We start from the raw sequence: 25,972 nt of genomic DNA, 5'->3' as shown, positions 1-25,972 counted from the left end.
TGTGTTAATGATGGCGGATTAATTGATTTCCGAGTTTTTAATATACGTTTTTTCAAGAAGAGCGATGAGAGAATCATCCAGCTCGTTAGGTATCTCACTACACCCCATGTGTACGCCCTCGCTAAACATATACCATGTTATGAAATTTGCAGACAGACCTGCATTTACATTACAATACTTCTGATAGCCAACTTTCTACCGCCACCTATAACTTTTGGACTTCATAGCATTCCCAGAAAGCATGGATTATTGAATCATTGTTAGTTTTACAATTTAGACATGAATCTACCATTGTGCTGAAGAATTTGTGAATTTTGTCTCTTGTATAATCAATTCTACAGTTTGAACTGGATTAAGTTTACATTTTCGTTAACTGTAACTTCATTAATTATGCTTAAACTTTTCCTCCATCTTGTGCTTAAGTCTTGGTTCCAATAGTTTATTATTTTTTTGTAAGAGAAGTTCAGTTGGAAATGCTCTCTGCAAGGTTTTGTATATCTTACCTATCATATGAACATCCTTTTCTGACTCAAATAAGATTCCCTCAAAGTTGCTCTGATGTCCAAAATATTTTAAATAAAAAAGTTGTGATATGTAACTTTTAAACATCTAAATGTTTCAGTCCAAAATTACTTTTTAATTCTGTCAAGGAAATACATGTATTTACGTTTTCTATGACTTTGGTTTTCCATGTGGAACAATTTATCAGTGAATTCTGAAAAGCTATCCAAGGATTGTTCTATGAGGTTGTGTTTTTAGGGAGTGATAATGATTCTTGTAGAATCTGTTGAATTTTCTTCCATATTGTTATAGTGTTCTTAACTATGAAGTTTTTAATGTTCTTAGCTTCATCCTTTGAAAATAGACACAAAAAGATTATAGGGATGAGCATGCACATCTTCAAGTTCATCCTCTTTAGTTCATTTAACTGTATGTTGCAAGTAAAAGCCTTGGGTAGCGAATTGATTCAATTCCAAGTCTAGAAGGTTAAAACCACCCTTAGACTTGTCTTCAATGGTAATTGGTATTGTCGAAAATAAATACAAACATTTTGGGAGCCATGCCATTCTAAAGAGGTTTATTCTGCCTGCAAGATTTATGGGAAGATTATTCCATTTAATTAGATCTGCTTTCATATTGTTGAGTAATGAAACAAAGTTATCTTTATATATTTGTTGTTTGTTTTCAATTATTAAGCATCCTAAGTATTTGATATTTTTTGTGGTCCACTTAAAGAATTGCTGTAGATCGTGAGTTATTATTTTTCTTATTGCCATTATTTCATTTTTTTCCACGTAAATTTTAGATACTGAGATTTTTGAGCATTCTGAAAATATTTTTAGAAAAGGGGGCATTGAGTTCTCAATATTGGTCAGGTATATCAGGAGATCATCTGGAAATAAGTTTAGTTTATATTCATGTTTACCAATACTGATACCTGTTATACGTTTGGGTCCTGTCTAATTATTTCTGCAAACAGATCAATTGCCAGTGCAAACAGGAGTGGGGAGAGGGGACATCCCTGTCTTTTTCCCCTTCCTAAAGCAATTTCATCAGACAATGTATTATTTGTGTATATTTTTGCTTTAGGACATTTATAATATATATATATATATATTTTTTTTTTTCATTTTTTTTTTTCAGCTGGAATGTTAAAAAGCTTCCAAAGTTTTGAATAGAAAAGGCCATTCAAGACAGTTGAAAGCCTTTTCAGCACCAACAGCCATTATTGATAAATCTATATCTTGTTTTTTTGCATATTGTATTAAACTGAAATATGTTCTTGTATTTGTTTGTAATTGTCTATTTCTGAAGTGGTGCATTGCCCAACTTTTTGTACACAGCAAACGTATAAAGACACATATGAACCATGACATGGTGGATGAGGGGTCCATCCTATGTCCCCTGGGCCCTATGTCCCCTCAGTACCCACTGAACCAGTTTCAATCAAAATTGGCACAAATGCTTATTGTCCAAATCATTTGTATTTTAATCAAATTTGGCCTTGTTTGGGGACGAAGATCATTAGAATAATACATACATTTTTTTACATTTTAGTCATTTAGCTGACGCTCTTATCCAGAGCGACTTACAGAAGTGAATGCATACATTTCATACATGGCCCCCCGTGGGAATCGAACCCACAACCCTGGCATTGCAAACACCATGCGTTGCAAACACCATGCTCTACCAACTGAGCTACAGGGAAGGCTAATACCCAGTGTGCTTTGCAAATGTTAATTTTCACATTACATTGTTCATTTCGCAGATGCTTTTATCACACCATAGTGCCATCACACTTCTGATTCCAATGTAATAAATAGGGATGCAGGGTTAGAGAGTAACAGATTAGATGTAATTCGATACATGTAACTAATTACAAAAAAATGAACTGTCATCTATTGTTACCAGCAAAAATATTGCAATCAGATTAGACACTTTTGAAAAACTAGATAATTAATTATAGGATTACTTTTAATGTCAGAAAGGAGGTTTTCTCAACAACATTCAAATCAGCATTGAAAAAAAGCCCATGTTTAAGTCTGACCACAAGTCGTCAAAGACCTCTTTGACACACAAAATGTATTTGATGGATCGCGGGAAAAGAGCAGGAATAGGCTTTTGTAGGCTACAGCCAAAGCTATGTCTTCCAAAGGTGCAACTGCTGTCGGCATCCAAAGATAATACATTCAACTTGAATAAACGCATGGAGGCAAGAATGACAGCAGTGGTGTAGCTGATAAGAATTTTATTTATTGTGAATATCTACATAGCGCAATGATGTGATTCACACTGTTGCTCTCTCATTTGGCGTTACAGATTGTGGTTGTTGTGGATGAATGTTCACAATGTATAGGTCTATTCGTGCTAATTAAAAAAATATGTTCATAGGCCAATTGGACACATGCTCAAACTTGCACATGTTTTATAGACTTAAAAAGCTGCAAATTACCGATATATCATGTGTCATCAACAGGCCTATAGCAAATTCAGCATATGGCATTCATTTTTCCCCTAAAAATAGTACTTTTCGGTAGTGCTCAAAGGCATTCCATGAGAGCAGCATTTATTTTTCAACTCGAAGCAATCAGCTCAATCAGTCCTCCATGACAACAAAATCATAAACAACAGAGTAGGCTAATAAGTCCTTAGTTTTTGGGTTATGCTCAGGTAAAACATTATGGCTAATCTATATTCCCAGGTAGTGGCAGGTAGCCTAGCAGTTAGAGCGTTGGGCCAGTAACCAAAAGGTCGCTAGCTTGAATACCCAAGAATAAAATTGTGCCCTTGAGCAAGGCACTATTTTCTTTTTATTTAACTAGACAGGGCAGTTAAGAACAAATTCTTATTTACAGTGACTGCCTACCCCGGCCAAACCCTAACGACGCTGGGCCAATTGTACGCCGCCCTATGGGACTCCCAATCACGGCCGGTTGTGATACAGCCCAGGATCAAACCAGGGTCTGTAGTGATGCCTCTAGCACTGAGATGCAGTGCCTTAGACCGCTGTGCCACTTGGGAGCACTTAATTTCTCCAGGGTTGCCATTGATAATGGCAGACCATGGTCGTGAACCCACTCTCCAAGGGTGTATCAATTAATACGCACTTGTACATAAGACAAATATAAGCACCCACCTAATTATTTTTATTTATTATTATATTTCCAAGTCCTATTCTTGAAGATCAAGGGGTATTAAATTAATTGGAATGGCTGGAAATCTGACATACTTTGGTTATTAATGTAAAGATTAGAGGTCGACCGATTACGATTTTTCAACGCTGATACCGATTATTGGCGGCCCAAAAAAGCCGATGCCGATTAATCGGCCGATTATTTTCTGTTTTTTTATAATGACAATTACAACAATACTGAATGAACACTTATTTTAACTTAATATAATACATCAATAAAATCAATTTAGCCTCAAATAAATAATGAAACATGTTCAATTTGGTTTAAATAATGCAAAACAAAGTGTTGGAGAAGAAAGTAAAAGTGCAATATGTGCCATGTAAGAAAGCTAATGTTTAAGTGCCTTGCTCAGAACATGGGAACATATGAAAGCTAGTGGTACCTTTTAACATGAGTCTTCAATATTCCCAGGTAAGAAGTTTTAGGTTGTAGTTATTATATTATTATAGGAATTATAGGACTATTTCTCTCTATTCGATTTGTATTTCATATACCTTTGACTATTGGATGTTCTTATAGGCACTTTAGTTTTGCCAGTGTTACAGTATAGCTTCCGTCCCTCTCCTCGCTCCTACCTGGGCTCAAACCAGGAACACATCGACAACAGCCACCCTCGAAGCAGCGTTATCCATGCAGAGGAAGGGAAAAAAACTACTCCAAGTCTCAGAGCGAGTGACGTTTGAAACGCTATTAGCATGCACCCGGCTAACTAGCTAGCCATTTCACATCGGTTACACCAGCCTAATCTTGGGAGTTGATAGGCTTGAAGGGGTGGGTATAATTTGTGGAACGTTCCAACAGGAATCTGTTCGAAAAAACGTAAAGTAAAAGGTTGCCAACCAACAACGCATACAAAGTAGCAACGCATACAAACCTAGCTAACTAGCTGCCGAATAGGCATCAACTCACCACGTAGCTTATGCTTAATGTTTGTCCATAGGCAAACAGACATGTGAGGACAGACATTTTTTGGAATAAACGTGATGAGTGAAAAACGCAATGAAATAGACCACTCCCTACCCGGTATCTTATTCTGCCGCTATACAACTTTGTATGCGTTGTTTTTTGGAAACCTTGTTATTTACGAAGTTTTCGGAATAGATTCCTGTTGGAACGTTCCACAAATTATACCCACCCAGGTTGAAGTCATAAACAGCGCAATGCTTAAAGCACAGCGAAGGGCTGTTTGAATGAATGCTTACGAGCCTGCTGCTGCCTACCACCGCTCATTCAGACTGCTCTATCAAATCATAGACTTAATTATAATATAATAAACACACAGAAATACGAGCCTTGGGTCATTACTATGGTCGAATCTGGAAACTATCATCTCAAAAACAAAAGTTTTTTTCTTTCAGTGACATACGGAACCGTTCCGTATTTTATCTAACGGGTGACTAAGTCTAAATATTCCTGTTAGGCATTGATGTTTATGGTTAGGTACATTGGTGCAACGACAGTGATAGTTTTTTATAAGTCTAATGCTAGCTAGCAACTTACCTTTGCTTCTTGCTGCCCTCGCGTTACAGGTAGTCAGCCTGTTAATCCTTGTGGAGTGCAATGTAAGGCAGGTGGTTAGAGCGTTGGACTGGTAACCGAAGGTTGCAAAAACGAATCCCCCCCTGAACAAGGCAGTTAACCCCCGTTTCTAGGCCGTCATTGTAAATAAGAATGTGTTCTTAATCTGACTTGCCTAGTTAAATAAAGGTGTAAATAAAAAATGTAAAATTAAAAATAAATAAAAAAATATTAAATTAAATAAAAATCGGCGGCCAAAAACACCGATTACCGATTGTTATGAAAACTTGAAATCGGCCCCAATTAATCGGCCATTCCGATTAATCGGTCGACCTCTAGTAAAGATATAGCCTAATAGTATTATTATCTGTATTAAAGGAAAAGGTAAGGGTATGAAGAAGCCTATAACCCATAAAGTAAAATGCAACATCCATTTATGGACATCTATGTAAACTTTATTTATCCTGTCTTCTTTTAATGCCTCTTAGGGGGGAAATAATCTAAAAGTAACTGAAAGTAATCAGATTACGTTACTGACTTTGGGTAATCCAAAAGTTACGTTACTGATTACAGGTAACTAGTAACTGTAATGGATTATGTTTACAAAGTAACCTACCCAACCCTGATAGGGGGCCACAAAATTGTGAGCTGCTATAAAACACATTTTATAGACAAGTATTTTGTATTTTGAAAATGTGTAACTCATTACAAAATATACTGCTCAAAAAAATAAAGGGAACACTTAAACAACACAATGTAACTCCAAGTCAATCACACTTGTGTGAAATCAAACTGTCCAGTTAGGAAGCAACACTGATTGACAATAAATGTCACATGCTGTTGTGCAAATGGAATAGACAACAGGTGGAAATTATAGGCAATTAGCAAGACACCCCCAATAAAGGATTGGTTCTGCAGGTGGTAACCACAGACCACTTCTCAGTTCCTATGCTTCCTGGCTGATGTTTTGGTCACTTTTGAATGCTGGCGGTGCTTTCACTCTAGTGGTAGCATGAGACGGAGTCTACAACCCACACAAGTGGCTCAGGTAGTGCAGCTCATCCAGGATGGCACATCAATGCGAGCTGTGGCAAGAAGGTTTGCTGTGTCTGTCAGCGTAGTGTCCAGAGCATGGAGGCGCTACCAGGAGACAGGCCAGTACATCAGGAGACGTGGAGGAGGCCGTAGGAGGGCAACAACCCAGCAGCAAGACCGCTACCTCCGCCTTTGTGCAAGGAGGAGCAGGAGGAGCACTGCCAGAGCCCTGCAAAATGACCTCCAGCAGGCCACAAATGTGCATGTGTCTGCTCAAACGGTCAGAAACAGACTCCATGAGGGTGGTATGAGGGCCCGACGTCCACAGGTGGGGGTTGTGCTTACAGCCCAACACCGTGCAGGACGTTTGGCATTTGCCAGAGAACACCAAGATTGGCAAATTCACCACTGGCGCCCTGTGCTCTTCACAGATGAAAGCAGGTTCACACTGAGCACATGTGACAGACGTGACAGTCTGGAGACGCCGTCGAGAACGTTCTGCTGTCTGCAACATCCTCCAGCATGACCGGTTTGGCGGTGGGTCAGTCATGGTGTGGGGTGGCATTTCTTTGGGGGGCCGCACAGCCCTCCATGTGCTCGCCAGAGGTAGCCTGACTGCCATTAGGTACCGAGATGAGATCCTCAGACCCCTTGTGAGACCATATGCTGGTGCGGTTGGCCCTGGGTTCCTCCTAATGCAAGACAATGCTAGACCTCATGTGGCTGGAGTGTGTCAGCAGTTCCTGCAAGAGGAAGGCATTGATGCTATGGTCTGGCCCGCCCGTTCCCCAGACCTGAATCCAATTGAGCACATCTGGGACATCATGTCTCGCTCCATCCACCAACGCCACGTTGCACCACAGACTGTCCAGGAGTTGGCGGATGCTTTAGTCCAGGTCTGGGAGGAGATCCCTCAGGAGACCATCCGCCACCTCATCAGGAGCATGCCCAGGCGTTGTAGGGAGGTCATACAGGCACGTGGAGGCCACACACACTACTGAGCCTCATTTTGACTTGTTTTAAGGACATTACATCAAAGTTGGATCAGCCTGTAGTGTGGTTTTCCACTTCAATTTTGAGTGTGACTCCAAATCCAGACCTCCATGGGTTGATAAATTGGATTTCCATTGATTATTTTTGTGTGATTTTGTTGTCAGCACATTCAACTATGTAAAGATAAAAGTATTTAATAAGATTATTTCATTCATTCAGATCTAGGATGTGTTATTTTAGTGTTCCCTTTATTTTTTTGAGCAGTGTACATTGCATGGTAACTCAGGCCAGTGAAATACAAATGACAAAATACTCTAAAGTAATTGAAATACGTATTTCAAAAACAAGGGAACATAGAGCTGAGGAAAAAGGGCTGAGGAAACAGACAAAAGCTGCATGCCAAACACGTAAAGACAAACCCTCCCCCCAGCCCTCAAATTAAGTGGACACTTTTGATGACATATGATGAATTGACACTTGCATGGCAAAGGGCGAGGGAAGAATGAATCAATTTTAAATGGACCGACCTTGCCTGGAAATTCATCACTCGTTCATCTCATGGTTGTGTTTCCAGTCATCATGGAACCACCGGTAGCTGTTGTGTGTGCATTAAATGCACTTCAGTCAATTATGAATGCATTTCATATCTTGGCTAGAAGACAACACATCCGCAGACATCAAATACTAGCCATCCGACGATATCAGGTAAATAGAAAATTACAATGTGTAAGTGTGATGTCAGAGAAAGTTGTATATGTTAGTTAACGCTTCCAAAAGCTAACCAAACAAAAACATTACTTTTACGATACATGTTTGTGCCGTCATGTGCATTAGTAGCACAATTTCTAAATGATTGACATTAGTCTTTACTTACACTTATATGTTGATGTCTCCATATTGATGTTGGTTTTAAGTTTTGGCTGACTTTTCTTAGCGGGTGTATTGAATTATGGGGTGTTTCAGGCCCTGGGAGTGAACAGAATTGTACACAAAAATGAGAATTGATCAAAAATGAGGGCTGAGGGGCTTACACGGAACCCAAACCGGCTGCGCACGTGTGCGCCATTGTGCATACATTTATTTTGTCCCCCTACACCAAACGTGATCACGACACGCAGGTTAAAATATCAAAACAAACTCTGAACCAATGACAATAATTTGGGGACAGGTCAAAAAGCATTAAACATTTATGGCAACTTAGCTAGTTAGCTTGCACTTGCTAGCTAATTTGTCCTATTTAGGTAGCTTGCTGTTGCTAGCTAATTTGTCCTGGGATATAAACATTGAGTTGTTATTTTACCTGAAATAAACAAGGTCCTCTACTCCAACAATTAATCCACACATAAAACGGTCAACCGAATCGTTTCTAGTCATCTCTCCTCCTTCCAGGCTTTTTCATCTTTGAACTTTTATGGTGATTGGCATCTACATTTTCATAGTATTACCACGATGACCAGCAACACAGTCCGTCTTTCAATCACCCACGTGGGTACCTGCTTCTATCAACCAATGAGGAGATGGGAGAGGCAGGACTTGCAGCACGATCTCAGAAATAGAAAGGACTTCTATTTTAGCCCTGGCAACGCAGACGCGGGTGCAATAATTGAATAACAGAGATTTCAAAATTTATTTTGCAACGCGAGCAGTGTACTCAGGGTATTACGTTGCCAACTTCCCTTGCTTGGCTAATTGTTTGAAATGCAGCCACGGTCCATGGATGAAGGCTTGAGCCTAACATGTAGCGATAACTTGAATACTTTCAACATAATTCAAAGTAATTTGTTATTGCTAACATTGCTAGCTAGCCAGGCAAGGGGCATTTAAATTCAATGCCATGATAAGGGCACTCTAGTAAATTGCAGAAAGATTTCATATAACTAGCTATTCAACAACTTACACTACCTGGTAACGAGCTGTATTTGTAATTGCTTTTGGTGATTATGTAGATAAACTACCCACATGAGAGAGGGATGCAATTTTTGTGTTGCTGTTTATCTTCCTGAGTCCCAATTAACTATTCAATCAGTGATGGATTTGAAATTGAAAAATAAGAGGACTGCACCTTTAGAACTGACATCATTGCAAACCAATTAAAAAAGAAAGATCTGGAGGCTGGGCACCACACTGACCAATGATGAAATAGTGGATGGAGAGAGACTTACAGAGGGGTTCTTGGCTGAAAATGGACACCATTTTGGTTCTAAGGTGATGCATTTCAACGCAGAATGTGCTCAAAAGGGAGCCAAGATGGCGTTGGAAGAGAGCCAGTGCACGGTTATTGGTCAAGAGGCGGCCCCTAAACTGCAGCGTCGCTTGGTCGTCACTAGTTACCACAGCCACCAAGTCCTAAACCCCGCCCATTTATACAATTTATCTTCCTAAAATGTTATTTTAAACCTGACCTTAAACATAACCTTAACCACACTGCTAACCATATGCCTAAACCTAACCTGCTTATTTTTGTTTTCATTAATTTTGACGATATTGCCAATTTTGACTTTGTGGCTGGGGTAACTAGTGACAACCACCACACTCAGCTGCTCGCTCCCTGCATCACGCCCCCTTTTTTCCTCAGAGTTTTTTCTCTTTTTTGCACGTTGGTGCTGCTGTGCTGAGATTGGGGGTGTTCCTTGGAGTGTTTTCTTGTTTGTCTTCTGTTTTATACCTAGCTGTAAAGTCACCCATGCTATCGCTAACCATTGGTTTTATTATTAAGGTAGATATAGTTTGGGTAATTGTTTTTATGCGCTCGAGCTATTGTTTTTCAGTGGTTGTTTTTTACATCAAAAGTTTGACCTTTTTATTATTTTAGAATAAAACATTAGATATGCTTATTTAAGTCGTCGATGTTAAATTTATCCGTTCGCTATGTTGTTGACAGATAACCAGGTCAGCCTCAGTGTTTTCACGTCTGTAACAGACTCAAGTGATGAACCGATTCGAGCTGCGGTTCTTCCGTCTGTGGAGCTCGGACTCACCATTGTCTATACCATCCTATATTCGCTGCTTTTTGTGTTTGTTTACTTGCAACTTTGGCTCATTTTGCACTATGGACACAAGCGCTTCAGCTACCAGAGTGTCTTTCTTTTTCTCTGTTTGCTGTGGTCAGCGCTAAGGACTACATTATTTTCATTCTACTTCAAGAACGTTGTCCAAGCGAACCAGTTGGAGCATTTACCTTACTGGCTTTTGTACTGTTTACCAGTATGCCTCCAATTTTTCACTCTGTGTCTGCTCAATCTTTATTTTGCACAGGTAAGTGCATGTTCTATATTGATACATGTGATTTCAGATGTTGCGAAGACATGATTTTCATGTTTCCTGTCACACAATGACACGTCTGTCAAAATTAATCAAAAGTAAATCAACTAAACATTATCATTTTTTTTGGACATGTTGTTTCATGCTTTATTTATGAGTGAAGATTATGTCTGTTGACAGTGCATATTATGGCAATTAATCCATTAGCCTTGGATGGTGCAGACATGTCTTGTTGTGCCTTAACTCTTAGAGTCCTATATTGACATATTGATTCAGTGATCTACAATGCTCAGATTAATGTCTTTGACAAACAACTCCTTCTATTGTCCTGCTAATGTCACTTTATCACGAATCCCGTCCTGGCTGTTTTCTTATATTTCTGCAAAAGTGAACAACAACATCTTCCAGCCCAGGTCAGTGCTGTTGTTGACAACAGCAAATGCCCGGTATCTGATCTTCTCTTGAGAAGGTCATATATGTTTCTGGGGCAAGAACAGAAGCTCACAGCTGGGTGTGACAGTCACTAGCACCCCCAAGACCCACTGTGCTCTCAGCCCCTCTCAGCCTCTCACAACCTGATTAGTTCTCCTGGGACCCCATTAGGTACATTATTGCCTCACACTTCTTCACCTTCTCTGGGACACTTGTCAGAATCAGAAACACATTTTATATAGTGAGGCAGATTTGAAAGGAATTGTGCATTTTGTAATAAAAACACCAGATTTCATACATAGTATGGCCCCCCTGTTATAATTTAGAGATTTCACAAAAGTGAAAAGTGTGTGTTAATCTGGTAGATGTTTTCTTTATCCAAATGAAATCTTCATCAGATTTCAAATCTAGACCAGGTAGGCTAGCCCAGGGTTTCCCCAAACGTTTTCACTCAGGGCCCCCCTTCGCGAGCTTACGCCACGTCTATTTCTATGAGCACAAGTACTGTTCATGAAGCAAACTGTTCGCTGTTAACTGTAATTTTGCAGGTTTTTAGCTTATTTCCAGCAATTCTACAAATGTTTTCATGGGTGCAAAGAAAATGTAGCAGTTTTAAAGCAAATTTTCTTGTGATGCTATACATTTTGCGATGTCTAGTATATTCATGTGATATTTGAGTGACTAAAGAATTATAACAATATCTATGGGCTAAAAAACCAAAATAAAAAACGTTAGCTGACATGGGCTAGTTGATCTGGACATTTCTGAAAAGTTATAAATAGCTCTCATTAGGTATGCAATGACTAACATGACAAGAGGAACTGATGATGCACTTCCCAATTTCAAAATTGCACTTGTGCGTTCTACTATTAGAACTTTCAAGAGTAAGTTTAAAGCCGGACTGAGTATGTAGTATGCATACAACATACTTAAACTACATACTAGTTACTCATCGTCGCATACTGTTTAGAAGGTACTGTTTCGTAAAAAGTATGCCACGGTCGCAACACAGTTGCAGCTCCTGATTGGCTGAGTATGTGGGGCGGGGCCAAGTGCGGGTGGACTTTTCCAAATTCAACAGACATGCATCGCATTAACCAGCCTGATAATAGCTCATTTCCAATTTGATGAATTTCTCTAAACTCTGAATAGAATAGGAATGGAGTTATAGGCTGCCTATAGGCAGCCTATCACATTCAAACTATACCGTAGTGGACCATATTTAAGTGATAATGCCTGAGATGCCGGTTTTAGTCGATATGTTAGCATAGGTCTTGTTATGCACAATGGCCGACAAACTGTACCAATATATCTTCCATACACCGGCTTCGAGGGCGTTATCACTTTAATACAAGGGGTTACCAACATATTCAAATAATGATTTACATATTTTCATTAAAAACATTACTTAGAATAATTTATTCATACTATTTCATTGTTTCACAAGATATAGTCCCGACACAAATCTAGGGTCGCTACCCTAGCCGGCTGTTCGTTCGTTCTATTGGTTCGGTTGCCAGAGACGCGACCCAGTCGTTCAGTCTCCTGCGTTCTTATCCCTTGCGTGCTAGCTAGCCAACTACGTCTAACTTACAGTCACGTCAAACAGTGCAGCCACAATAACAACAGTAGCTGCATTTGCATTTGTTCAAGCTTTTTTGTAGTGACATTCATTTGATACATCCATAACAATGAGCTAATGATGTGCGATTTCACCTGGCATAGAAAATGTGTTCTCTTGTTAGGACGCTGTTGTTCAGAGGAGCTAGCCAACAACACAGCTAACACAATCACTTCAAACTGAAGCTGGAAAGACTGCAAACTAGCTGTTTCGTTTGACCTTTTTTCAATTGGCATGTCTTTGTATATATCCATAAAAATTATGCCAGGTGATTCATGATTTTGACTGGCTGAGAAACTCTGCCTGCCTGTCTGTCTCGTCCCGACACGTTCATTACTATTGGACAGCTGGAGATCGAATTTGAATATTGAAACAATGTTGCAAATGTCAGAGAGTCCGACAGCAAGGTTTATACAAATTTCCACTGTTGAAAACTAAATGTTAGTCTAAAAGAAATGTGAGATAATATCTAGATCCTTTTGATAGTGGAGATCAAGTTTATACATTTCCTGGCTGGGCTGATGAGACAGTGGATTGCGCAGTCAGATGGAACAGAGTAAATAAGAATTTTAACGTCATAGATTTAGCTGGTGGTAACTTGTGGAATAGACACTGGCTGGAATGCAGTTTTAACCACTTAACATTCAGGATTAGAACCACCCGTTGTATAAAGCCCATCTATCCTATTTAAATAAGATCTTTCTAATATATCTATCTAATAGCCTAGGACACAGACCAACACTTTTCAAATGTTCAAATCAAAAGGCTATTGGACAGAAAAACATGGACAGTCAGGTGCATCGCAATTTAGAACCGCTGGACAGCAACATAATAAACTAAAGCACTGATCATTGTGAACAAGATCAAAATGACTGCTAAGGCTTGATCCATAAGTTCAATAATTAAGTAGGTAGTCTAGCCTACAAAAACTAAAACAATCCATATGTTCAAATTAAAAGGACTGATTATCATGACATCAGTAACCCAGCCACATCCGGAGTCCCTGGTGCGACACATTCAGAAATCAAAAGGTGGTTTAGTATTTCGTTTAAAAGCTCTGACGAAGGCCAAGAGAAATAAACACTTTTCAGTGAGAAAACAGAAATCCACTTTGGGTAAAAATAAATACAATATTTTACTTATTTTTTCAAAGATGTAGTCTACAGTGGGGGAAAAAAGTATTTGATCCCCTGCTGATTTTGTACATTTGCCCACTGACAAAGAAAGGATTAGTCTATAATTTTAATAGTAGGTTTATTTGAACAGTGAGAGACAGAATAACAACAAAAAAATCCAGAAAAACGCATGTCAAAAATGTTATAAAATGATTTGCATTTTAATGAGGGAAATAAGTATTTGACCCCTCTGCAAAACATGACTTAGTACTTGGTGGCAAAACCCTTGTTGGCAATTACAGAGGTCAGACGTTTCTTGTAGTTGGCCACCAGGTTTGCACACATCTAAGGAGGGATTTTGTCCCACTCCTCTTTGCAGATCTTCTCCAAGTCATTAAGGTTTCGAGGCTGACGTTTGGCAACTCGAACCTTCAGCTCCCTCCACAGATTTTCTATGGGATTAAGGTCTGGAGACTTGCTAGGCCACTCCAGGACCTTAATGTGCTTCTTCTTGAGCCACTCCTTTGTTGCCTTGGCCGTGTGTTTTGGGTCATTGTCGTGCTGGAATACCCATCCACGACCCATTTTCAATGCCCTGGCAGAGGGAAGGAGGTTCTCACCAAGATTTGACGGTACATGGCCCCGTCCATCGTCCCTTTGATGCGGTGAAGTTGTCCTGTCCCCTTAGCAGAAAAACACCACCAAAGCATAATGTTTCCACCTCCATGTTTGACGGTGGAGATGGTGTTCTTGGGGTCATAGGCAGCATTCCTCCTCCTCCAAACACGGCGAGTTGAGTCGATGTCAAAGAGCTCCATTTTGGTCTCATCTGACCACAACACTTTCACCAGTTGACCTCTGAGTCATTCAGATGTTCATTGGCAAACTTCAGACGGGCATGTATATGTATTCTTGAGCAGGGGGACCTTGCGGGCGCTGCAGGATTTCAGTCCTTCACGGCGTAGTGTGTTACCAATTGTTTTCTTGGTGACTATGGTCTCAGCTGCCTTGAGATCATTGACAAGATCCTCCCGTGTAGTTCTGGGCTGATTCCTCACCGTTCTCATGATCATTGCAACTCCACGAGGTGAGATCTTGCATGGAGCCCCAGGCCGAGGGATATTGACAGTTCTTTTGTGTTTCTTCCATTTGCGAATAATCGCAGCAAATGTTGTCATCTTCTCACCAAGCTGCTTGGCGATGGTCTTGTAGCCCATTCCAGCCTTGTGTAGGTCTACAATCTTGTCCCTGACATCCTTGGAGAGCTCTTTGGTCTTGGCCATGGTGGAGAGTTTGGAATCTGATTGATTGATTGCTTCTGTGGACCGGTGTCTTTTTTTACAGGTAACAAGCTGCGGTTAGGAGCACTCCCTTTAACCTGTTTGGTATAGGGGGCAGTATTTTCACGGCCGGATAAAAAAACGTACCCGATTTAATCTGGTTACTACTCCTGCCCAGAAACTAGAATATGCATATAATTAGTAGAGTTGGATAGAAAACACTCCAAAGTTTCTAAACCTGTTTGAATGGTGTCTGTGAGTATAACAGAACTCATATGGCAGGCCAAAACCTGAGAAGATTCTATATGGGAAGTGCCCTGTCTGACCATTTCTTGTCCTTCTATAGCCTCTCTATCAAAAATACAGCATCTCTGCTGTAACGTGACATTTTCTAAGGCTTCCATTGGCTCTAGGAAGGCGCCAGAACGTGGAATGATAGCTCTGCAGTCTCTGGGCGAAAAACAGCAGCGGTTTTGGAGAGTGGTCCTTCTGAGGACAATGACACTGGTGCGCGCGTGCATGTGACGACTCCATGTTTTTCTTTCAGTGTTGTAACGGATACAACGTCTCCCGGTTGGAATATTATTGCTATTTTACGAGAAAAATCGCATAAAAATTGATTTTAAACAGCGTTTGACATGCTTCGAAGTATGGTAATGGAATATTTTGATTTTTTTTGTCACGAAACGCGCCAGCGCGTCACCCTTCGGATAGTGACTTGAACGCACGAACAAAACGGAGCTATTTGGATATAACTATGGATTATTTGGAACCAAAACAACATTGGTTGTTGAAGTAGAAGTCCTGGGAGTGCATTCTGACGAAGAACAGGAAAGGTAATCCAATTTTTCTTATAGTAAATCTGAGTTTAGTGAGTGCCAAACTTGGTGGGTGTCAAAATAGCTAGCCGTGATGGCCGGGCTATGTACTCAGAATATTGCAAAATGTGCTTTCACCGAAAAGCTATTTTAAAATCGGACACCGCGATTGCATAAAGGAGTTCTGTATCTATAATTCTTTAAATAATTGTTATATTTCTGTCAATGTTTATCGTGAGTAATTTAGTAAATTCACCCTAAGTTTTTGGTGGATATGCTAGTTCTGAACAAAACATGCTAATGTAAAAAGCTGTTTTTTGATATAAATATGAACTTGATTGAACAAAACATGCATGTATTGTATAACATAATGTCCTAGGAGTGTCATCTGATGAAGCTCATCAAAGGTTAGTGCTGCATTTAGCTGTGGTTTTGGTTTTTGTGACATATATGCTAGCTTGAAAAATGGGTGTGAGATTATTTCTGGCTGGGTACTCTCCTGACATAATGTAATGTTTTGCTTTCGCTGTAAAGCCTTTTTGAAATCGGACAATGTGGTTAGATAAAGGAGAGTCTTGTCTTTCAAATGGTGTAAAATAGTCATATGTTTGAGAAATTGAAATTATAGTGTTTTTTGTATTTCGTGCCAGGCGCTACCATTGGATTTTGGCGAGGCTAGCGGAACGCCTGTCAAGTGTGCTCCTAATCTCAGCTCGTTACCTGTATAAAATACACCTGGGAGACAGAAATATTTCTGATTGAGAGGGGGTCAAATACTTATTTCCCTCATTAAAATGCAAATCAATTTATAACATTTTTGACATGCGTTTTTCTGGATATTTTTGTTATTATTCTGTCTCTAACTGTTCAAATAAACCTACCATTAAAATTATAGACTAATCCTTTCTTTGTCAGTGGGCAAATGTACAAAATCAGCAGGGGATCAAATACTTTTTTCCCCCACTATAAGATGCAATACTTGTGATTGTTTTAAGGAGAACAAAAACTACTTAGCCTACATTAGAACACCACCGCAGAAGCTTCGGGCATCTTCCCAATTAAGTAGCCTAGTTTTGTTGTTGGCTACTTGAAGAGAACTAGGGCCTATCACTCGCAGCCCAGCTCTTCCAATGCATTATGGAAAAGTGTGCATCGAATTCTACTAGATTAAGAGCCAAAATAAGTATAACATCCTGCCATTTAAACCATACTAGATTTCCGAAATGTCGCATAAAGATTCTATTTACACATGTTGAGAACGCTTCATGCGCAATTGCATTGTTTCCCGCTATTCATTGATTTCGGTAGCGCATCCCCATATCTAATTGACCAGCTGTTGTCAAAGCTGAAATTAGTAAGGCATCTAAAGGATACCCGATTTTTCTAAATGTCGCAGACTAATAAACTATTTATTTTTTTCAGACTCAAACGGCCTACTATTTAAAACGCAGGTATGGATATTCCGGCACGGCCAGGGTCTTGCACTATAATAATAAAATAAATTGAATAGTGCTTTTCAATACAAGTAACAGTTCTTCACATCATAAAATAAAAGTACTACTGTCCAAGCAGTGTAAAATATTATACATTTTTTTCAATACATTTTCGGGACTGCCCGTCTGGTGTTCAACCTTCCCAAGTTCTCTCACGTCACCCCGCTCCTCCGCTCTCTCCACTGGCTTCCAGTTGAAGCTCGCATCCGCTACAAGACCATGGTGCTTGCCTACGGAGCTGTGAGGGGAACGGCACCTCCATACCTTCAGGCTCTGATCAGGCCCTACACCCAAACAAGGGCACTGCGTTCATCCACCTCTGGCCTGCTGGGTCCCCTACCTCTGAGGAAGCACGGTTCCCGCTCAGCCCAGTCCAAACTGTTCGCTCCTCTGGCACCCCAATGGTGGAACAAGCTCCCTCACGACGCCAGGACAGCGGAGTCAATCACCACCTTCCGGAGACACCTGAAACCCCACCTCTTTAAGGAATACCTGGGATAGGATAAAGTAATCCTTCTAACCCCCCCCCTTAAAAGATTTAGATGCACTATTGTAAAGTGGTTGTTCCACTGGATATCATAAGGTGAATGCACCAATTTGTAAGTCGCTCTGGATAAGAGCGTCTGCTAAATGACTTAAATGTAAATGTAAAATGCTTTGTGTTAACATAAATGACTAAAATACAATATAAAGTATGTAGAAATGATAATGAATAAAAATGTGTAATAATCTTTGAGAACTAACAATCACCAAAATAAAAGCTAGACATGCAGAATTGAAAACAATGAATTTAGCAGTATTCATTTTGTTATTATGTTTGAGCAAAAAAACATTGCATTAGCCACGGTAAAATGCATAGAATTGTAGGAAACTAACTTTAAATATGGCAAAATGTTCTTAAATTTTACGAAATTTGGTCTTATGTACCGTAAATTCCGGACTATAAGCCGCAACTTTTTTCCCAGGCTTTGAACCTTGCAGCTTAAACAATGACGTGGCTAGTATATGGATTTTTCCCGCTTTCCAAAAAAACACATTCTGTGACGTGCTCAGTTTTTTGGCGGCATGAAGCTTTCATTAGACCAATGAAATTGCCGAACAGGTTAAGGTCAAACAACTTTTTAGTTTACTGTTTAGATTCAATCGAGCGCTCTCAAACTTCCCATCATTCTGATTACGGTAGTCATTTTGTCACCCTCATCATGGCAAAGACACGGAGAAATGCATATGATGCAGCTTTCAAGTTGAAGGCGATTGATCTGGCTGTTGGAAAAGGAAATAGAGCTGCTGCACGGGAGCTTGGTCTTAATGAGTCGATGATAAGACGTTGGAAACAGCAGCGTGAGGAACTGACTCAGTGCAAAAAGACAACTAAAGCTTACTGCTAATTTTTTATTTTTTGTTACAAGCCGTGTTTCGTTAAAGCCTATTTATTTTTGTTACAAGCCTGTGTAAAGTTCATTTGTTTCAATGTACCGGTAGGCACCTGCGGCTTATAGACATGTGCGGCTTATTTATGTAAAAAATAATAATATTTTTTAAATTCAGTGGGTGCGGCTTATATTCAGGTGCGCTTAATAGTCCGGAAATTACAGTAGCTAAATTTGAAATTGTGTTTTTTTACATTGGATAAAAGTATCATACTCTACATTTGAGGAACAATGGGAAAGTAATTTTGCTTTGAAAGTTGATAAACTTGTAAGAGAAAATGCGCTTTGAATGTTTTGGTACAACTACTGGAGAGCCCTTCTACACCCATTTAGTATCGTTCACACACTCTCACCACCCATCTCTTTAAGGGTTGATCCGAGCGTTCTGTACTAACAGCAGTCAAGCACCCCTGTAAAGACCTTTATTATACACAGATTCAAAATAGCTATTGATAACAAATGTGTATTTTGTGGTTGTGACCCACAGACTCTTGACCATTTTATTTTGGGACTGTTCTTATGTCAGAAGATTTTCGAGTGAATTAGAAGATTTTATTTTAAAATAAACTACAGTTAATGTTAATTTGAATGACTGATATTATGTTTTATTTTGATCCAAATTATATGGACCCTGATTTAACTTTCATTGTTAATTTGTTTATTTTTCATGGCAGATTCTTTATCCATAAAATGAAGTGGGCGGAGACCACCTGTTCACATTGTTTAGGGTCATTTCAAAATCATATTTCAATTCTCAGTAAGTGTAAAAAAACAAAAAACAAACATACCATAAAACTTTTTCACAAATTGAAAAAGTATCTCCATGAAATACCCCCATCTGTTAGGTTTATGTACTTTTGCTTGTATATTTCTGTTTTTTAATTTGTTTTGTTCATAATAATACAAAATAAAAAAATACAGTCAAGCACCCAAGCTAACTTTCTAGCTACTTCCAGACACAATTGAGAGAACAGCTCACTGAACATTACTTGCCCTAGCAGAGCTGGTTAGGCTGTTATGTTATCTAGAGCGTTGGTGACTGCAACTGTGCTGTCAGATTGTCTGTTCATAAATTCAGAGCATTTCGCGTTCAGAGCGCACACTGGACTCTCTGGCTGAAGAGTAGGGTTGTTCCGAACGTTCTGACCTCACAACTGCAGTCAAGCACCCAAGCTAACTGGCTAACATTGGCTAGCTTGCAAGCTACTTCCAGACACATAATAAGTATTGTGTGTTGAGCGTTCATAAATTACTCAGTTATGCTGCGCTCTGGCACACTCAGACGAGTGTCTTTTGTTAAGACATGTAGCTAGCTAACAGTACACTTTAAATTAAAATTAAGACTATGTCAAAATTAGAAACGTGTAATGTCTGAAAAGTCTAGCTAGATACATATTTTACCCGTGGTCTGAAATCGGAGTAGATGGCCAGAGTGAATTTACCAGCTAGTACGTCTATCAATAGTTGTTGCAGTGACATTCTATTGAAATGGATACTTGCATAGTGGAGTCTTTTGTTAAGACATGTAGCTAGCTAAACAATGAACCATAATCCCAACTCATCACGTTACTACCCTGCATGAATCTGCAGGTAGCTAACCAACCAGGTTCAATGTTAGCTAGCTAACATTAGGCTATAATTAGTCAAGCTAATGGCTGAGATATGAATAATACGATCATGCACGTAATGTTAGCTAGTGAGCCAGTTAAACGGTACACTTGAAATAAAACCACTTTCTGTTAAGATTAGAAATGTGTAATATCTGAAAGTCTATCGAGCTAGACTATCTTACCCGTACACATCATGGATGGACGCGCCTCCTGTCGGATGCCATGGTTGCCCTTAGTTTGAAGATGTTATCCGGAGACGGGTGTTTTCTCCATCTCCTTAGCTATCATACTCGAATTCCACTGATTTCAAAACTCGGTCCTCCAGGAAGCGGAGAGCATACACGTAACGTTAGCTAGCGAGCCATCCAGCTAACGTTAGCTAGCTAACAGTACACTTTAACTTGACATTAGGCTTATGCAGTTTTACTACACAATAAAAAAAATTTAAAGCCGCGTTAGACAGGATTATCTAGACATACTGACCAGCTTAAATAGACAGAAGCGTCCTGTACGGCAGACCAATCCAAACAGATCTCTCGGCATGTCCAGCCCATCAATTATCTCAGCCAATCCTGGCTAGCGGGAAGGTTGCTGACTTTTTCTATGGCTAAACCAACTAGGCTCATAATTTAACAATTTTATTCGTATTTACAGATGGCATACAAGTTTGTTATTTAAGGCACATGAAAATTCCCATGTTCGAGAAGGCATTTCTGCCAAAAAACACATTTTGATAAAAAAGAAAACGGCTCTCCTGTGAAGTAGTGACCCTCGACATACTCCTAGTTTCCTGAAACGGGTCACATTTGCTTTAAAATGGCAAAAATGTCTCTCAGCTTTTTAGAATTGTATGAAATTGGCTTAAAAATGCTAACATTTATTTACACCACCTTCAATTTGGCTCATTGCCACTCCCCCAGCCATGCCCACCACCTAAGCCCTTTTTTTCACAAGAAAAAACCCTGGTTCTAACAAAAAAAATATAGAAAAAAAATAAATATTAAACTAAACATGAAAAACGTACCTTTTTAAAGCATCGTAATATAAAAGTCTGTCTTCAACAAGGATATAAAAAGGTGGACTGAATCTGCAAGCCTGCTCTCCTCTGGTCATCAGTGCCCTGCCAAAGGATCGCAGGCTGCGTCCTTTTTAAAAAGATCTGAGATATAGGATGGGCCTAAACCGAGCCTAGCCTTAAACGTGATTAATACAAATGTAAAATCTATTCTAAAAGTGACTGGTAGCCAGTGTAGAGAAGCTAAAATCATGTCATGTACACCGAGTGGACAAAGCATTAATCCTCTTACATCTAGACGTTCCGCTAGCGGAACACCTGCTCCAATATCCAATGATAGACGTGGCGCGAATTACAAATTCCTCAAAAATACAAAAACTTCCATTTTTCAAACATATGACTATTTTACAGCATTTTAAAGACAAGACTCTCCTTTATCTAACCACACTGTCCGATTTCAAAAAGGCTTTACAGCGAAAGCAAAACATTAGATTATGTCAGCAGAGTACCCAGCCAGAAATAATCAGACACCCATTTTTCAAGCTAGCATATAGTGTCACAAAAAACAAAACCACAGCTAAATGCAGCACTAACCTTTGAGGATCTTTATCAGATGACACGCCTAGGACATTGTTATACAATACATGCATGTTTTGTTCAATCAAGTTCATATTTATATAAAAAAACTGCTTTTTACATTAGCATGTGACGTTCAGAACTAGCATTCCCACCGAACACTTCCGGTGAATTTACTAAATTACTCAGGATAAACGTTCACAAAAAGCATAACAATTATTTTAAGAATTATAGATACAGAACTCCTCTATGCACTCACTATGTCCGATTTTAAAATAGCTTTTCGGTGAAAGCACATTTTGCAATATTCTAAGTAGATAGCCCGGCATCACAGGGCTAGCCATTTAGACACCCACCAAGTTTAGCCCTCACCAAAGTCAGATTTACTATAAGAAAAATGTTATTACCTTTGCTGTTCTTCGTCAGAATGCACTCCCAGGTCTTCTACTTCAATAACAAATGTTGGTTTGGTTCAAAATAATCCATAGTTATATCCAAATAGCGCCGTTTTGTTCGTGCGTTCAAGACACTATCCAAGGGTGACGAAGGGTTACGCGCCCGACGCGTTTCGTAACAAAAAAATTCTAAATATTCCATTACCGTACTTCGAAGCATGTCAACCACTGTTTAAAATCAATTTTTATGCAATTTTTCGCGTAAAAAAGCGATAATATTCCGACCGGGAAATCGTGACTTTGTACAAAGAGAGAGAAAATAAAAACATGGTGTCCCCTCGTGCACGAGCCTCAGTCTCATAGTACTCTGACTGGCCACTATCCAAACGCGCTAATGTTTTTCAGCCAGGGCCTGCAAAGCAACCATTCAGCTTTTTGCCGCCTTCTGAGAGCCCATGGGAGCCGTAGGAAGTGTCACGTAACAGCAGAGATCCCCTGTTTGGATAGAGATGATCAAGGAGGGCAAGAAATGGTCAGACAGGGTACTTCCTGTACAGAATCTTCTCAGGTTTTGGCCTACCAAATGAGTTCTGTTATACTCACAGACACCATTCAAACAGTTTTAGAAACGTTAGGGTGTTTTCTATCCAAATCAAACAATTATATGCATATTCTAGTTTCTGGGCAGGAGTAATAATCAGATTAAATCGGGTACGTTTTTTATCCGGCCGTGAAAATACTGCCCCCTATCCATAACAGGTTAAGAACACAATCCTAATATTGGGTTGCACCACCCCTTTTGCCCTCAGAACAGCCTCAATAAATTTGGGGCATGGACTCTACAGGGTGTCGAAAGCGTTCCACAGGGATACTGGCCCATGTTGACCCCAATGCTTCCCACAGTTGAAAAGTTGGCTGGATGTCCATTGGGTGGTGGACCATTCTTGATACACACGGGAAACTGTTGAGCGTGGAAAAACCCAGCAGCGTTGCAGTTCTTGACACAAACAGGTGCACCTGGCACATACTATCAGCCCGTTCTAAGGCACTTAAGTCTTTGTCTTGTCTTCACCCTCTGAATGGCACACATACGCAATATATGTCTCAAGGCTTTAAAATGATTATTTAACCGGTCTCCTCCCCTTCAGCTACACTGATTGAAGTGGATTTAACTAGTGACATCAATAAGGAATAATAGCTTTCACCTGGATTCCCCTTGTCAGTTTACGTCATGGAAAGAGTAGGTGTTCTTAATGTTTTGTACACTAGGTGTATAGTCTATAATTATGTATAAGGCAAATCCCATTGAAAAGAGTAGATTGCAGAATCTAAAGCCAACCCTGCAATCCTGAAAATCTCCTCACAATCACGAGACTATTCCCCTGGTTCCCACAGCCAAAACCTAGGTTGTCTAAAACGACTCTCTCACAACTGAAAATACTTTGATGCTCGGTTACCGTTAAATTTTCTTCTCAATGTAGGCCACAGCAGTCCCTCTCACACTCCCTCTCGCTCGTCTTTGTTCCACTGTGCACTAGCTCACTGCGCACAGCAACAGCAGCATCCCTCAAAACTTTAGGACAATCCCTACTGTGTCCCAGAGCTGGCAGTACTGGCAGCCTCTGTGTGGCATAGGCCTAAGTCCATTGCAACTGTCCTGTCCGGGCTGACTTTGTCAGTGTTTATTTGTTTCGCTTGGAGAGGAGCAAAGAGAGGGGTGTGTGAGGTATTTTTCTCTCACCGAGTCTCAGCAAAGCGAAGCTGTTCTTGCACACTGATACTGCCAGGGCTGTGCCGAGGTGACATTTAAACGCGGTAGCCAATCAGACGGAGCTGCAGGAGCATTACATCACCTTTTTACTAGGCCTATTCCAGGCACAACAAAAGGGGTTTGCAGTATAAGAGAGAAGTAAAGCGCTCTCGCCCTCTGCCTCACATATAGTGTAAATCATCTGAAGTTTCTCAAATGTATTGGCAAAATACAGAGCCTTTCTTGTAAAGATGGATGTAAAGAAGGATGTTCATAGTGGATTGGGTGGTTGTTGTGTGAGGGAGGCGTTAGTTCTCACCTGGAAGCATTGCGTTGCAGTTGGCAATGACCTCAAAGAGGGCTGCGCCAATTATTCATAATCTGTTCAATGGATGTTCATCATGAGTTGGTACCTGCTGTTGCAATTTGCAAGTCACACATGCCCAAATTAGTCGATGATTTGTGTTTGTCCATATGATGACAGTTCTTCTAATCGAAATATTAATTGTGGTAATCCAGCCCAGTTGATGATTGGCTAATTTCTGTTATTTTTATAACATTACATTCCATCAATGGCAAGCTAGGGCTGGAGTCCCTTCCGTAAGGTGTCTGTGTGTGTGTGTGTTGTGTGTTGCGTTGCGTTCATACTCGTGCATGTACGTGCGCAGCCCCAACACTTCCACAGAAAGTCAGGTGTCAAGGCCTACTTGTCCTCTTTTCCAACTTGTTCCCCTTGTAAAAGTCTCTACCTCCTCCCTCTCTCCTCCTCCACTCCTACCTAATCCTGGGAGATAGGGGAAAAGTGATGACCAAAATATTTTTCAAATGACATTTTCAGCAGCTCTCATGGCTGTGTGGCAGAAATGCATTATGGCTCACTGTGCCTTAAATACCAACTGTTTACATTAAACAGCCATTCCACAATGCATGTGTTCTCTGCAAGTTGTCGTCAGGCCTGATGCATGCATTAGTGGAGCCCTGTTGGCTGCTGTGTGCTATTACAGTTCAGCTGACATGTAGCTTACGCAACGGTGAAAAGGAGCATAGAGAAAGAGAGAGAGAAAGCTAAATTGCTCTCTCTCTTTAAATGTTAAAAAATGGCAGACAGAGAAAGAAAGAGGGGGGAGAGAGAGAGAGCTAAATGGTACCTGCTTGACTACAAACTCGTTGTCATCAAAATGCATGTCATTCTCAGCCCGAACGGAGAAATATTGATTCAGATGCTAAAAAGCAGCCCGCTTGGAGTTTGCCAAAAGGCACCTAAAGGACTCTCAGACCTTGAGAAACAAGATTATCTGGTCTGTTGAACCCAAGATTGAACATGAGCAGCGTCACGTCTGGTGGAACCCTGGCACCATCCCTACGGTGAAACATGGTGGTGGCAGCATCATGCAGTGGGTATGTTTTTCAGCAGCAGGGACTGGGAGACTAGGATTGAGGAAAACGAACGGAGCAAAGTACAGAGAGATTCTTGATCTTAACCTGCTCCAGAGCTCTCAGGATCTCAGACTAGGGCGAAGGTTCACCTTCCAACAGGATAACGACCCTAAGCACACAGCCAAGACGACGCAGGAGTGGCTTCGGGACAAGCCTCTGAATGTCCTTGAGTGGCCCAGCCATAGCACGGACTTGAACCAGATCTAACATCTCTGGAGAGACCTGAAAATATCTGTGCAGCGACGCTACCCATCCAACCTGACAGAGCTTGAGAGAATCTGCAGAGAAGTATGGGAAAAACTCCCCAAATACAGATGTGCCAAGCTTGTATTGTCATTCCCAAGAAGACTCGAGGCAGTAATCACTGCAAAGGTGCATCAACAAATGTACTGAGTAAATGTTCTGAATACTTATTTGAATGTGATATTTCAGTTTTTTATTTTTAATACATTTGCAAAAATGTTTAAAAAACAGTTTTTGCTTTTTCATTATGGGGTA

General features: G+C 40.2%; 1 protein-coding gene across 2 annotated transcripts in view; it reads left to right on the top strand.

The window, feature by feature from the left end:
• The first annotated feature begins 9,823 nt into the window (after positions 1–9,823).
• LOC115162631 (integral membrane protein GPR137B) overlaps positions 9,824–25,972 on the top strand; it is a 67,870-nt gene continuing 51,721 nt past the window's right edge. The window contains exon 1 of one of the 2 annotated variants that reach the window (XM_029714106.1): positions 9,824–10,496. In XM_029714106.1, coding sequence (XP_029569966.1) covers positions 10,110–10,496 — 387 coding nt within the window. In that variant the 5' untranslated portion in view covers positions 9,824–10,109. The remainder of the gene's footprint in view (positions 10,497–25,972) is intronic. The other variant, XM_029714105.1, reaches the window with a different exon arrangement.

The sequence above is a fragment of the Salmo trutta genome, chromosome 25, assembly GCF_901001165.1.
Source record: "Salmo trutta chromosome 25, fSalTru1.1, whole genome shotgun sequence".
Taxonomy (NCBI): Eukaryota; Metazoa; Chordata; class Actinopteri; order Salmoniformes; family Salmonidae; genus Salmo; species Salmo trutta.
This window is presented reverse-complemented; position numbering and strand designations above follow the sequence as displayed.